Below are 13,403 nucleotides of genomic sequence, written 5' to 3'. Positions count from 1 at the left end.
ATCTTCAGGCCTTTTAAGGAGAACCCGAAACAGCTAAAAAGGAAGAAAGGGAGACCTCAGTCCTTTGTGAAATGAAAAAAAACAAACAAACAAACAAATTGCATTGTTCTAGCAATGTTCGAAGTACATAAGGCACCCTTCAATACATGATCAAGTAGAGGCACCCTTCAATTTACGTCCTTAAGTAATTGAAACACCCTAAACATTTCTCAGACGCAAATTTATAGCGACTTAGCCGCATACCCTAACCTCGATATCACAAAACTTTCGCTGCTCTTTATAATTCTAGCAGTCGCAGGCTCTAAAGAGAAATATATGGAAGAACATGGAAAAAGGTTGTTCTAAGGAAACAGTTGCTAGGCACGTGAACCGGAAATCTTCAGCAGCATGTACAGGAGACGCAAGAAAGGCTCCTAAAACAATTTAAAAATGAAAGTCCCGCCTAAGTGTAGCTCCACCATTGAACGTTCAACTTATTTCTTCACGGCTACTGCGCACGCTTGACTACTGTACACCGTACACTGCCGTCATACTCACTAATCAATACGCTGACTCATACTCGCTCCATATTGATTTCACAGACGTGCGATAAAGTGCGAGTGAGCGATGAAAAGGACTCATTGAACGGGGACAGGAACAGGAATCGGTACCGCTCACTCTGTAAATTCGACAGTTGAGCACGTCAGTATGCGTTCACACAGAGTACACAGGGAGGCAGCGTACAGAAATGCGAAATGCCCTACAAAGACAGGTATTCTGCACAAAAACAGTCTTGCTGCACAAAAACAGTCATGCTGCACAAGGACAGTCATGCTGCTCGATGAAGAATTATATTGTCTAACGGGCTTTGCATAAACATTGACGCGTAACTTGAACTCTAAAAAAGAGTATGTCTTTGGCTGTTAGTTGTTTTTTTCGTGATATGAGGCACCTTTTCTTATTGTATCGCGGTTGTGCGCTGCTTTATCAATTGAAGACTACGTTTACCAATATATTTGTAGCGAATGTGGCATTTGCGCTGTCTCCTCCTTCTTCTTTGCGTTCTGTCTTTGTTCTCTTCCCCGCTCAGTATTCAGTGTGCGTACCTCTGAAGGAGTGGACGTGAGTATAAGAGCAAGTGACGGCGAACGTGAATATAAACGATAGCAACGTACTGCAGCCCCACTCGAGTATCAGTGAAAGTCAGTGACGGTGAGTAGGAGTAGGGATGACATAAATGGCGAGCAATACCGGTGTCACACGGCCACTTTTGATCGCAATCAAGCGCGATCAGGATACACTTCCTGGATCGCGATAATTGCTGCTTCACGGTCCAACAATCCGGATCAATTTTGATGAGCTCAAGCGCATCAGGTGTCATTAGTGGATCCAAAGCACTTATCAAATTTGTCTAATATGGTGTAAAATGTTTAATACAAAACGTATATTTTTTCCAAGAAGGTATTATTTCGTGTGTAATTGTGGGTAAGGCTGTTATCGTCTGCTGATAGTCTGCACCTGTCAGAGCTATACATAGTCGTCAGTCTATGACCGCGATGCACGTATCGCGATTGTCTTGATCCGGATTGACCGTGGGGGCGATCGAAAGTGACCGTGTAGCAGCACTCGATCCCGATCGAGATCAATCCAAATCTGGCTCGATCGCAATCAAAAGTGGTGGTCTGCGACACCGATACAAGTGTTGGTGAGCGCGAGTGGGCGCGTGCATGAGCAGTATAGTGGGTGCCTAGCTGTAAGTGTGAATGAAAGCAAGTGTGAACGTTCGCGAGTATGCGTGGGTGTGACTATGTAGGAGAGTGAGTGAACACCGATGACTGAATGTTAGTAGAACGTGTGAGTCAGCGTATAGCTCGGAAAATTATTTGTGAGTCAGTGTGAGCGAGTTGTATCACTTATTTTGCCAACCTATGTCTGTACTCAAGTAACGTCTATGAGTTTGTGGTTCGTTCCTTAGACACCTTCGTTTTTACTTCGAAGCCTACGACAAGGAATGCGTTCGCTAAAAAATTGGTCAAGCTGCCTCTCCCACAGTACAATCCGAGTAAGTTGCATAGAGAGAGATTTAGAATAATGGACAACGAGATTATGTATACATAATGGATACTACGTGATTCAGGACCAAAGGTTGAGTTTTCGAGTTACACAGTTCGTAAGCAACAAAATATCGTCGGTTAATATCGCCTTCTGAGCATTTTGTAAAATAGATAAGCCACGGTTTAGTATACAGGGTGTTTTCTTTTTTTCTTTTCTTTTTATGAGGAATATAGGGTTTTTACTAAAAAAAAGCGATGACAGTGAGACGCCGCTCGTCTTCGCATACGAGCTCTACGGTGACGCGGAAATACATTGCGGCTGCTCAACTTACTCTGAAAAGACTAATTAACAAAAGTTTGTTCACTATCTTTTTTATTATTACTTGAGAGCAGTTCTTTATACGGTAAACTTGGGGGGGGGGGCGTCACAATTAATGACGTACAAACTTTCTAGGGTTACAAAAATCCGCACGTGATTTGAGATATTCATCATCGAAATGGAAGGCCAAATGCCGACAATATCGAGACTGAGCGCATTCCGCGACGTGTCAAACCGGGCGAAGCTTGAAAGATATAACATGCCGCTGTAAATCCCAACCTGACACCCAGCGACACAAGCTTTCCAGGCAGAGCGTGCCGTATATCAGCAACTGCCGCAACTGACGGAGACGTTCAGTTTGCAACTCCCTCGCGCTATAGTAGTCGCGGGCGTTTCTGTCTCATGATAACGGAGCCGCCTTTTGTGCGCTCCCGCGGCGTTTGGTTTCGATGTTGTCTGGATTTACCGCTCAAGTTAGATGACAAGTATATCAAATTAGGGGCGATTTTTAAGATCTTCAAAAAGTAAGGTTGTAATAAAATGTGACTGCCTTCAAGTTCGCCATTTAAGCAACTGCTCCAAAGGCCTCACTAAGAAAAAAAAGTTGACGTTTGTTGATCAGTATTTTCAGAGTAACTTAAGCAGCGGCAATGTATTTCCGCCTTACCGTGGAGCTCGTATGCGGAGACGACCGGTGTCTCACGGTCACAGCATTTTTTATCAAAAATCTGTATTGTCTAAAAAAAAAACACCCTGCATATTTATGCTCTTTTACTGTATTAAGCCTAGCGTATGCACTTAGGCGGCATACGTAGGTGGCATGAAATAAAATTAGAAAACAAAAAAATCAACATAAAATAACGTTAGAATGTCGATTCTGTATTGATCCGCAAAAACAACTAAATCGCTCTCTCCTTATAAAAATAACAATTTTGCACTATTATGGGTGGATAAAGGCGCTTTGTATTTTTACGAACGCAATGACATCCTTATAGTACCTCTACTTCTCCTTCTAGGGTGTTTAACAAAGCAATGCAGGCAGTTTATGAAAATTTTCTCCGTCCGTATATCGCACGTGCATTCGCAATAAGATTGCACATAAATGTGCAATAATGTATTGGCAGATGTGGCTTCAGTTGCGCGATAACACGACACATGCATGAGGATAAAAATATTTTTAGTGGAAAAAACACGGCATTCACATTGTTTCTGTGGCGTTCGCACTTGTTAGACAGGCTGCTAAGTACTGTGTTGAAACACACGACCGAGTAAGTAGACGGTCGGTGATACTAATACTATTAATATGAGGGATGACGGCGTAACTAAAATGGCATATTGAAAGGACTGACCCAGCGTAGAAACCTAAGACTCCACTTGAAAGAGAAATGAAGTACGAGGCATCAAGGATGGGATCTGTTTGTGGGCGTTATAAATTTAGAGCTTTGTGGTCCACATATTGACCTTGAGGACCAAGCAGAATTTATGTGGTGTGCATGGTGATTTCTATGCATTTACTCTTACCATCTTGATATTATGAAGCAATGTTTATCAAGCGGCAGCAGCAGATAAACTGGACTCACGGTGTGCCGCTGTGATATACGGAAGTTCTAGTATACCAGTTAAACTGCGGAAAGAAGAATTCATACCCCAAACAAGAATTCAAGAAGAAATAAGAAGAAATGCGAGACAGACGAACAGTAAGTTTTACTTTATAAAGCAGTGCCAGCTCTATATCTTGTAGGAACAGTCACTTCCTATTATGGACACTGATGAATATGAAGACAACTACTGAAATAAACCCATGTTCCCAATAACTCTCATAGCGAATAACAACTGATGACATATGGGGAAAATGGGTTTTATGCAGGTTTCTATGTGCTTCATATCGGATTATTGTATATGGTAGTTACGGGAAACATGCTTTTTTTTTTTCAATAGGGATTTGACCGTTGAAGAGACGCAAATAATCTGCAACCTTAAGAACAAAAAAATTCGGATGTAAATAGCGGGAAAGAAAGTCGCCAAAAGAAACATCCGGTCAGCAGCCGTATTATACAGATAAAGGCGGTGTTCTGCCGTCCTATTTCCATACCAGTTCGAATTTCAAGTACAACTAGTCAAAGATGGTCTCGAGAATCGAAGTCAGTAAACTCTCGCAGGCTAGAATGCGGAGCAGTGCAACGCATAAGGAAAATGCAACACTGCGCCGCACCATAAACTGGACCAACGCCACCTAGATGGCACAAGGCCTGTGCACTCCGATCCATGACGTCACGCCACCTGGCCCCTCTGCCATATAATCTAACCCGGATGCACCCGAGAAGCAGCGGGGATTTTGACGTCACCGCTTTCGTCACGCCAGGCTTGTCAATGGAAATTTCGAGCACAGTAGCATGATGTCGTAAAACATGGTGCACAGGCCTTGTGCCATCTAGACTCACACGAGCACGACAGACCGAATCGGCGATTGTGTCGTAGAAATAACGGGCAACGAATCACGCCGCGCAATACAATTACGTAGGCTAGCTGCTTACGGCACAGTTCGGCGCAGCTGAGCGACCTTACGCTCGTCCGCGGACTCATCTATTGTGCGAATAACGCTTTACCGTGCGCACGAAGCGGTCATCATGCCGGGTTTACATGAGCCAAAGGCGAGTTTGGTGCTTACCTCTAACTTAGTTCCAAATATGAGCATTCATGCCTCAGGGGTTTGTAATGCCCTACACGTCCAGGTCAATTTTGGGATCCACAGAAGCTTAGATCATTCGAGGGCTAGCGCATCGTGGAGAAAATTTTGTGCCGCGCACGAGCTGATGGTGATGCCACTTTAGAACATGGCACGTACCTACAATGTGTGACGGGCCAAGAATTGGGTAGTTGTAGGCTCAGTTAGTAGCTTATGAAAACAAGAACGGAAATAGGCGAAACTTCGATGGGGGCGAAATGCGAAAACACCCGTGTACTTAGATTTAGGTGCACGTTAAAAAACCCCAGGTGGTCCAAATTTCCTAGAGTCCCCCACTACGGCGTGCCTCATAATCAGTACTGCTTTTGGCACGTAAAACCCCATAATTTTTTTAACTTCGAATAAAAGAGTATTGTGCAATTTAGCTGTGAGACGGGTGAATGGACGTTTAAATTTAAGAGCAATAATAAAACCGATTGCGCAATTTATGATGAGAGGAATTTAGAGTAATTATAATAATATAATAATAATAATAGTAAGGAAAGTAGGAATTGGCATGACCTACGCTTTGTTGCATCATACGTTGTATGGTTCTTGTGTCGTTGCATCCTACGCATGGCATACCTTTTGTTACTTATTGTATAATTTTGTGAAGAAGGAAAAGAAAAAGAAAACCACCAAAAAAGAAAGAAGAGAGAACTACAATTTCCCACAGTGAGTATGCGCCATCATGAATGGAAAACGAAACAAAACGAAATACAACAATGCGGGCGCTTTCGGTAACACAAAGGAACGCGTTTCATTTTCAACTGTGCAAGTCAGTCTAAACAGAACCCGTAACAAAATGTAGAGCTTCACTGGACCTCACCGGTAGACCGCTCCGTGACGTAGATATAGAGTGACAGTAATGTTAATCAGGGGCTGCCTTCCTAAATCGATCCAGCATGCACATTTAAGAATTATACCTGTATGCAACTGAAGAGGAGTCTACTGAGGGCACTTCAACATTAATGCGACCTATAAGCAACGGCCAGTTAGCATATAAAGACGCATAATTCCAGACTTCTGCTCAAATAAACGTTGGGGCGCGGCTTAAACATGCACTGATGAAGTAAGCATGGCACAAGAGCTGCAGTTTTGATTTCGTGGTTTATTTCGATTTAGAAATATTCGCTCGTGCGAAGGCAGCGTTGAGCGTCAATGTCTGTTGCGACGGTGGTTTTGGAAATAAAGTGAATGTGATAGCATTCTTTGTCTACATTACTATATCTTGGTATTGTTCGCGTTCATCGCATATACACTGTGCTCTAATAAACATTAATGAAATAAATCGCTTAATTTATACATAAACGTTGCGTGGCGGCTGAATCTTTCCTATCCAATCACGTATATACTGGTTCATAATGACTAGGCCAAATGTCGTGGCATTCATAATCTCAACAAGTGGTACATTGAGCCTCATTGACCCTCACGTTGAATGTCCAATCTAGAATGTCTCACAAGCCCTCAGAAGGAATGCTGCCTCACCTGCATTCGATTTATTAGCAATAATCGATGAGGCCACTCATGTTTAAAGGCATTCCTGCATTCCTACTGTCAAAACTGTCCGCAATGTTAAGAACTCTAATTCACGCCTAACACTTTTCTCCTAAAGTTCACAACGTCGACGCCGGTCACAAAGCGTTCGATTATATTGCACACGTCTTCGGAGGCATCGAACAGCACGTGGTGCCCCGAGCGAGCCATAACCACGTATGTGAGGTCCTTTGTCGTTTTGGCGTAGCCTACAAGTCTCGAACCGGGTCCAGATACATACAAGGGTCTCCTGGCTGCCTTTCTCATTGCCACTGTTCCAGTCCAATTGAGCGACAGCAAGTGTTTCTCTTGCTTGATCGCGGGGAACACTGTGTCTAGTTGCCCAGAGAAGACCAGCATTTTCGTAGCGTCGAGTAGGTATTCGACTTTTTCTCGGAGGTCGACGATGTAGTCATCGGCAAGGTACAGCATGACCAGCAGCCGGTTACTGTCCACTGTGGCCTGGGAATTAAGGTGCAGAGATTTCTTGAACAGCGGCTTCTGCATGTACCGATAGTAGTGAATGAACTCCTGGGGCCTCTCGTCGCTAAACAGGCTCGCGTGGTCACTGTAACCGGTCAGGTTAGCGAAGAGGCTGGCTGAATGGTGTAGCCCGAAGATGGTGTGGCTAAGCAGGTCCAGCGCCACGGCGCGGTTGGTGGTCCACAGCTGGCGGATGCGGTGCATCGCCTGTGCGAACATATCGCGCCCATTGGCGTCGAACATGCCGAAGTGGTACAGCGTGTCGGCGGAGTCCATGAGGTCTAGGACGCAGCCGAAGACTGGAGACCCAGCAATCACGCCGGACACCTTGAGCGGTAGGCCGGGATCCGGATTCGTCATGAGGCTATGAGCCAGGGCTACGGCTCCACGACCTATGGGGCGAAAGAAAAGTAGTGAGCCCTATGTTTGGGTGAAACATGGGCAAGAACGACGGGTGAAACGTGTCCAGTGTATTTGCGTGTCTCTATATGTTACTGCGCATTTGTGAAGGGTTAACACTCGAGCTTCTCGCATGCGCTACGCATTGGCCGCTTATGCCGCCGTGACAGCTCACGTGACAGCCCATGTTTTGAGCGAGCGTCTTAGCGTGTGAAGTGCAAATTTAGCAGCAGGGTTCGTAGTTAGAAGACTTACAGGGTGGCATGTTACTACGTTTGCTAAAATATACGAGTTTGTGTGCGAGATAAACACAATCACCTCTGAATGTTAGCTTCTCGGCAGAAGCACTGTACTTTGACATGGTGAGCCCATTAGATCTCGTTAATCATTGAGAACGAACTCTCCTGCATTCTCCATGCCTACCGAGGAAGAAGTGAAGAAAAATGAAACGTGTTTTCTGTGGCTCAAGGGCACTAACGCGATGTCCATTACTTTGCAAAATAGGCGGTGGAGAGGGAGATTTCCAGGTAGAAGATGGTAGCATTCACCTCTTCTTTGCTCAGGGACTTTGTGCGTAGTATATCAAATGTGACGCGAATTCACTTGCATTTGCTCCCGCCAGTAAAGCCAGCATAAACATTAATTTTACGGCTGTAATTACCTTTTTATGTCCTGCGTATTGAAAGAATCGCCATCTGCATTAACTCCCCCACTGGCCAAGACGAAGGTGAACAAAACGGCAACTCACAGTGATATGAAATGACTAAGCCCAACATCAACCAGCTATTACAGCGTTAGCCAGCTAAATGTCCCACTTGCTAGCCGCCACACACCGAGAAGTAAACAAAATCGATCTCCACAAAAGTGATGAAATATGCTAAAAAGTTGAGGTTGAGCCACCTAGGAGCCTTGTTAGAAATGAATTGTGAATGTGAAAAATGAATGTTAATGAAGAAATAAATGAATAAATGGATCAATTTCAGCAATGAATGTCAATTCATTGTGCACAAGGCTCCCACGTGGAAGCCTAAAGCTTAGTTTTATTGCAATAACCATTACATGGACGCTAGAGGCGAGATCGCACCGTCGGCACCGTCGCTGCCATCATGCTGTCATTGTATTGATGGTGCATACCCGGGCCGCGTGTGGAGAGGTCACCGGAAACACGTAGCGCCTTTGGCTGCAAAACCTGACGAAGCTAATAGCACGCACCTCCAAGCACTCCTGAATAGGGTATGCGGCGGAGACAGGGCAGTGTTCGGTCTTCTACTGATGGCCCGAACGTTGCGGGTTCGAACACTATATAGTGTTCCTGCTGAGCAGCTGCGTGGATACCGCACCATGACCGTGCTGGAACGCTTTTGCTCGTGTTCGAGCACAGCCACGCATGACCGTGCTGCAACGCTTTTGCTCGTGTTCAGGCACAGTCACGCACGACCTCACCGTGGTTCATGCAATGGTCTAATTATATAGTGATTTTGATGGAAGGAAAAGCGTCACCCGTTTCTGCCACCCATGTGGGGGCATGACTGAGTGACTAAGGGAGAGCGTGAGAGGGGGGGAAGGAGGGATGCGCCAACATGTTTGTGACGCGCATATGCTGGTGGCCGTGGAATCCGGCTGAAGGGAGGCTAGTCCAGCCGGGTTGGCCAACTGGAACGGACAGTAAGTAGCCTTCAAGCTACCAACGCCAACTGGTTTCTTCAGCTCTCATCTCGGGCGCCGATTGTGTGCGACGTCGGTAACGCCCATGCCGGCATTCTTCATCACGCCAGTGTAGCGAGGCGCCTATAGTGGCTGCCAGGACACTGTTTCTGCTGCGCTGCAGCAGTTGCCTCACTTGCTGCGTCGCGCCGACGCATCGCACCGCGTATACTATTAGAACGCTGACATAGGAGGCCAAGGGCAATAGTAAACCTTGCTACCGATTCCTAGGCTTCGGCCTTCAGGTTAAACTGATAATCTTGGAAAATAATTTTTGTTTCCATTAGTTGGCGTCACTTCAGTTTTCTTCATGATTGTTCTCGACCGGAAAAAATTTCGTCAGACTCCCGCCTTCAGCTACGCCGTGTTCGGATAGTCCAGCCCTAAAAATGCTGTTTTAGGCCGTCAAGCCTTAAAGGTCTCGACGTGTATTTCGGTCAACGCTCCAGACTCACTTCCATAACTCTCGCCGGCGACGTACAGTTCACGGTTCCTGTTCTCCGGGTACAACAGCAGAAACTGCCTGAGGAACTCTCGTACGCCCGCCACGCAGTCGTCGATGCTGCGCGCGTAGCCCAACGGCGACTTGGTAAAGCTGAAGCCCGACCCGGCCGGCTGGTCGAGGAAGATGACGTTGAACATCTTCTGGACGGTGTGCGGCCTCCGGTAGAGGATCCCGTCCGAGTTGACGCCCAGAGGCCCAACCTCCAGGAACTGTCCGAACGTGCCCGACTTGCCGGGACCTCCTTGTAGGTATATCATGAGCGGCGCTCGTTCGGGATTAATCTGACAAAGACGAAAGCCCAAAGATACAAATTGTACAAATTACATGACGTCGAAGTCCCAAGTCTGTCGGCAACCCGTCTGGCAGGGAATGTACATGTTGTTCAAAGACCCAAAGTAAAGCACATACGAAAACAGCAGGGAAATTTAATGGACGTTTTGGCACATTCAAAACGCCACAGGGATTTGGGCCATCTAAAACCCTGCACATCCAGATCAAGACACGTACGTTGAACAGAAATGACGGGATATTTTCCACTATGTATGCTCGCTGCTTGCGTCACATATACGGGGTGATCATTTCTAAGTTTTACGGAATTTTAAAAACTCGCCTGTGGCAGGTAGCGTAATGATTGTCCCTGAAGAAGATTATTCGAAAAGGTGGACAATACCAGCACATGAAATTGAGTAAATAAATAAATAAATAAATAAATAAATAAATAAATAAATAAATAAATAAATAAATAAATAAATAAATAAATAAATAAATAAATAAATAAATAAATAAATAAATAAATAAATAAATAAATAAATAAATAAATAAATAAATAAATAAATAAATAAATAAATAAGAATTGTAACTGGTGATTTTTCAAGACATATCCACTTGAAACAAATTTCCAGGATGACAGCAGTTTCGAAATATTTCCCAAATTGTGGGCTGAAATACCCTGGCGCTCCAGTTACTTATGCGTTTCAGTGCATAAAAGAGCGTTCTGTTCAAAAATGAACTGGAACAACAATGCATTTTTACGGCGAGTTTGATTGCGCATATCTCCAAACTGATGTGGCTCTGGCAATTCAATTCAAGTGCATGCGCCTTGCAAGCTCACCGGTTACAATTCGTAAATTTTAATATTGGCCGCAAAGTAAATAATTAAAAAGTGAAGTAGCGACTTTTGTTAATTATTTCAATATCTGTTTAAGTTTATCGTGATAATAATGTCCGCCTCTGAATAAACCAGCTCAGGGACTAGAATTATGTCACCTGCAACAGGTGATTTTTAAAAATTACGGAAAAGTTCGAAAATGATCATCTCGTGTACTGAAGCGTACTGAATACGATGTGTTTGTTTCACTGGTTTTTATTGTGAAGAAGGCTTCGGAATGGGGGGGGGGGGGGGGGGGGGGGAGACGAAGTGCCCATTAGAGTTCGCTACTCATGTGGTCGGTGCTTCACTTCGCCTGTTCGGGCAAGATTAGTTTACGTGGGAACATTCAGGTATGTACTGCACGCACGATGACAAAATGAACAATTCGCCACGCTATGTTCACTCGGTGAGTGTGGCGTTTTTCAGCTGAGTACGAAGTCGCTGGTTCGACCTTAGCATACGCATTTACATAGTGAAAAAAACGCAAGAACGTTCGTATACTAATGTACGTATATATGCACGTTAAAGAACCCCAGGTGGTCGAAATTAGCCGGAACCCTTCACTAAGGCATCCCTCATAAACCACGATAGACTTTCGGGACATCAACCCATATATACGATTTGACATTCAAAAATAAAAGCAAAAGAATGAATTAGGCTATTGTAAATTAACCCTCCGCCTAAATTAGAATCCTTGCCATCGGTTACAAGTATTAGTCTGTTATCTTTTAATGTTCACTTCCCCTTGACAAGTCTACCGTGTTATGGTACAACTGCGCAGGACTTCTCTCCAGAATTTTTTTTTTCACCTTGTCATTTTCCCTTGTATCGTTTTTGTGTCTTGTATACCTGCCACGTCGTGACAAGTTTTCTCCGGCTTAAAATTTTTTCACAGGCCAGGATTGCAGGGCCGTAGTCTCTTCTCTTTTTTTGTATTGCACTGTACATAGCTGCGGTTCGAATAATTTGGAAACTAATTTTATTCATAAAGGGAAGTGTCGCCTTCCTAGTTTGATTACGACATAGCAATCGCGTAATTTTTATAACAGCGCGTTGTTTGCACACGCCGTCTAAGCAAATCAAAGTGAATACTTGAAAGCTTTTGAAAACCACACGTGCTCAAATTGACAGTGGCAGTGCAGTGTAAACGCATTTACAGTTTTGACACATTTGCGTTGCCACACTGTTATCAAAATTTTTGGTTTATCACGAATCTTGCAGCCACATACAGAAAGACGTGCCCACTCTATCAGAATGTACCGACCACGGTGTAAGAAGATAGGTGCTCCGACGGCGCGCCCGCGCTGGGGCGAGAGAGCGGCCACTTCGTGTGACCGGAAGTGAGCGCCGCCGCTAGGGGCAGCACGTGTTCAGGAGGCCTTGGAGAAGCGGCACAACAGTGGATAATTTACGACCTCCGTCAGCATTTAAACACCCATACCGAAAGATATGCAATTTTTCGTTATTTAGACGCCAAATCCTGAGCAGGTAGAAGGTTTCATGCCACTTACAGTCAAAATACCGTGATTTCGAACACGAGAGAGACGCGTCGTCTGCTCGAGCAGACGGCGCGCTGCGCTTACCGCTGCTCGCCGCGTCGGAGTCAATCGGAATGTCGGCAGAAATATAAAGGGACGTTCCTCCAACCAAGTCGAGTCGTTTTAAGCAGGCGAACGACATATATTCATCGAAATAAAGCACTTCTGCCGCGCGTCCCCATAAAAGCACCAGCAAAGCGAGCGAAAAAGTAGCCCCCAAAACAGGTGCTGCCCCTTGCGGCAGCGGCGTGCATAAAGTCACACTAAGTGGCCGCGCCTCGCGCCGCCGTCGGATCACCTTCCTTTTTACACCGTGGTACCGACTACTGCAAGAAGCCCTTAAAACTGCCTAGTTATGTGGGCAGTTTAAACAACAGCTATAAATAGGGGACCGAATGATAGGCGCGCCCTTGTATTCGGTGATTAGCAGCCGCCCCATTTGTACCATTCTTATTCTTAATTCTCATCATTATTATAATAATACCAGTCTCCTTATGTTCATTGGCGGACGAAAGCCTCTCTCGGAAATCGCCCATTACGCTTTCTTGCACCAGCTCACCCCATCTTATGCCTGCAAATTTCCTAATTTTCTCATCCCACCCAGTTCTCCGCCGTCCTCAACTGCTCCTCTTTTTTCTTGGCACCCATTCAATAATTTGTTATCCGCCCTACGTATTAAATTACCAGGCCAATTTCGGTTCTTCCTCTTATTGTGAAACAGAGCATTGACCATGGCCGTTTGCTTTCTAATCCACAACGTTGTCTTCTTCACGTAAAGGACAGAAGTTCGGCCAATAAAACGTTTTCTTCCAAGTAGGTGGTTTGCCTGCATTCTTTCCGGTCAGCACTTGTGACTACCACGTGACGGTACCATGTACAATGCCTGATTGACCCCTCCGAAACATTCCTTACCTGAGCTTGCATATAAATGAAGTACACATTCGCCTGGTGTTCCTTGTTGACGGTGATGAAGCCGGAGTATGCCGTGGCGTTAGCCCTCATCTTGAACAT

At 45.1% G+C, this 13,403-nt stretch overlaps 1 protein-coding gene across 1 annotated transcript; it reads right to left on the bottom strand.

Moving 5' to 3' along the window:
• Nucleotides 1-6,661: 6,661 nt before the first annotated feature.
• On the bottom strand, nucleotides 6,662-13,403 carry LOC125941038 (probable serine carboxypeptidase CPVL). The gene is made up of 3 exons (XM_049657950.1): nucleotides 13,305-13,403; nucleotides 9,655-9,985; nucleotides 6,662-7,488 (listed from the first exon to the last, which is right to left on the bottom strand). Exons 1-3 carry the CDS (start codon nucleotides 13,401-13,403, stop codon nucleotides 6,662-6,664), a joined length of 1,257 nt encoding a protein of 418 aa, XP_049513907.1.

This window comes from Dermacentor silvarum, chromosome 10, assembly GCF_013339745.2.
Source record: "Dermacentor silvarum isolate Dsil-2018 chromosome 10, BIME_Dsil_1.4, whole genome shotgun sequence".
Lineage (NCBI taxonomy): Eukaryota > Metazoa > Arthropoda > Arachnida > Ixodida > Ixodidae > Dermacentor > Dermacentor silvarum.
Note: the sequence above shows the minus strand (reverse complement) of the source record. Positions and strands in the feature narration are given on the sequence as shown.

Coding starts and splice junctions, on each gene's coding strand:
- LOC125941038 (XM_049657950.1), bottom strand. CDS start 13,403: ATGTTCAAGATGAGGGCTAACGCCACGGCATACTCCGGCTTCATCACC. Junction 9,986..13,304: donor TCATTTATATGCAAGCTCAG/GTAAGGAATGTT, acceptor CGTCTTTGTCAG/ATTAATCCCGAACGAGCGCC. Junction 7,489..9,654: donor CGCCGGCGAGAGTTATGGAA/GTGAGTCTGGAG, acceptor TTCGCCCCATAG/GTCGTGGAGCCGTAGCCCTG.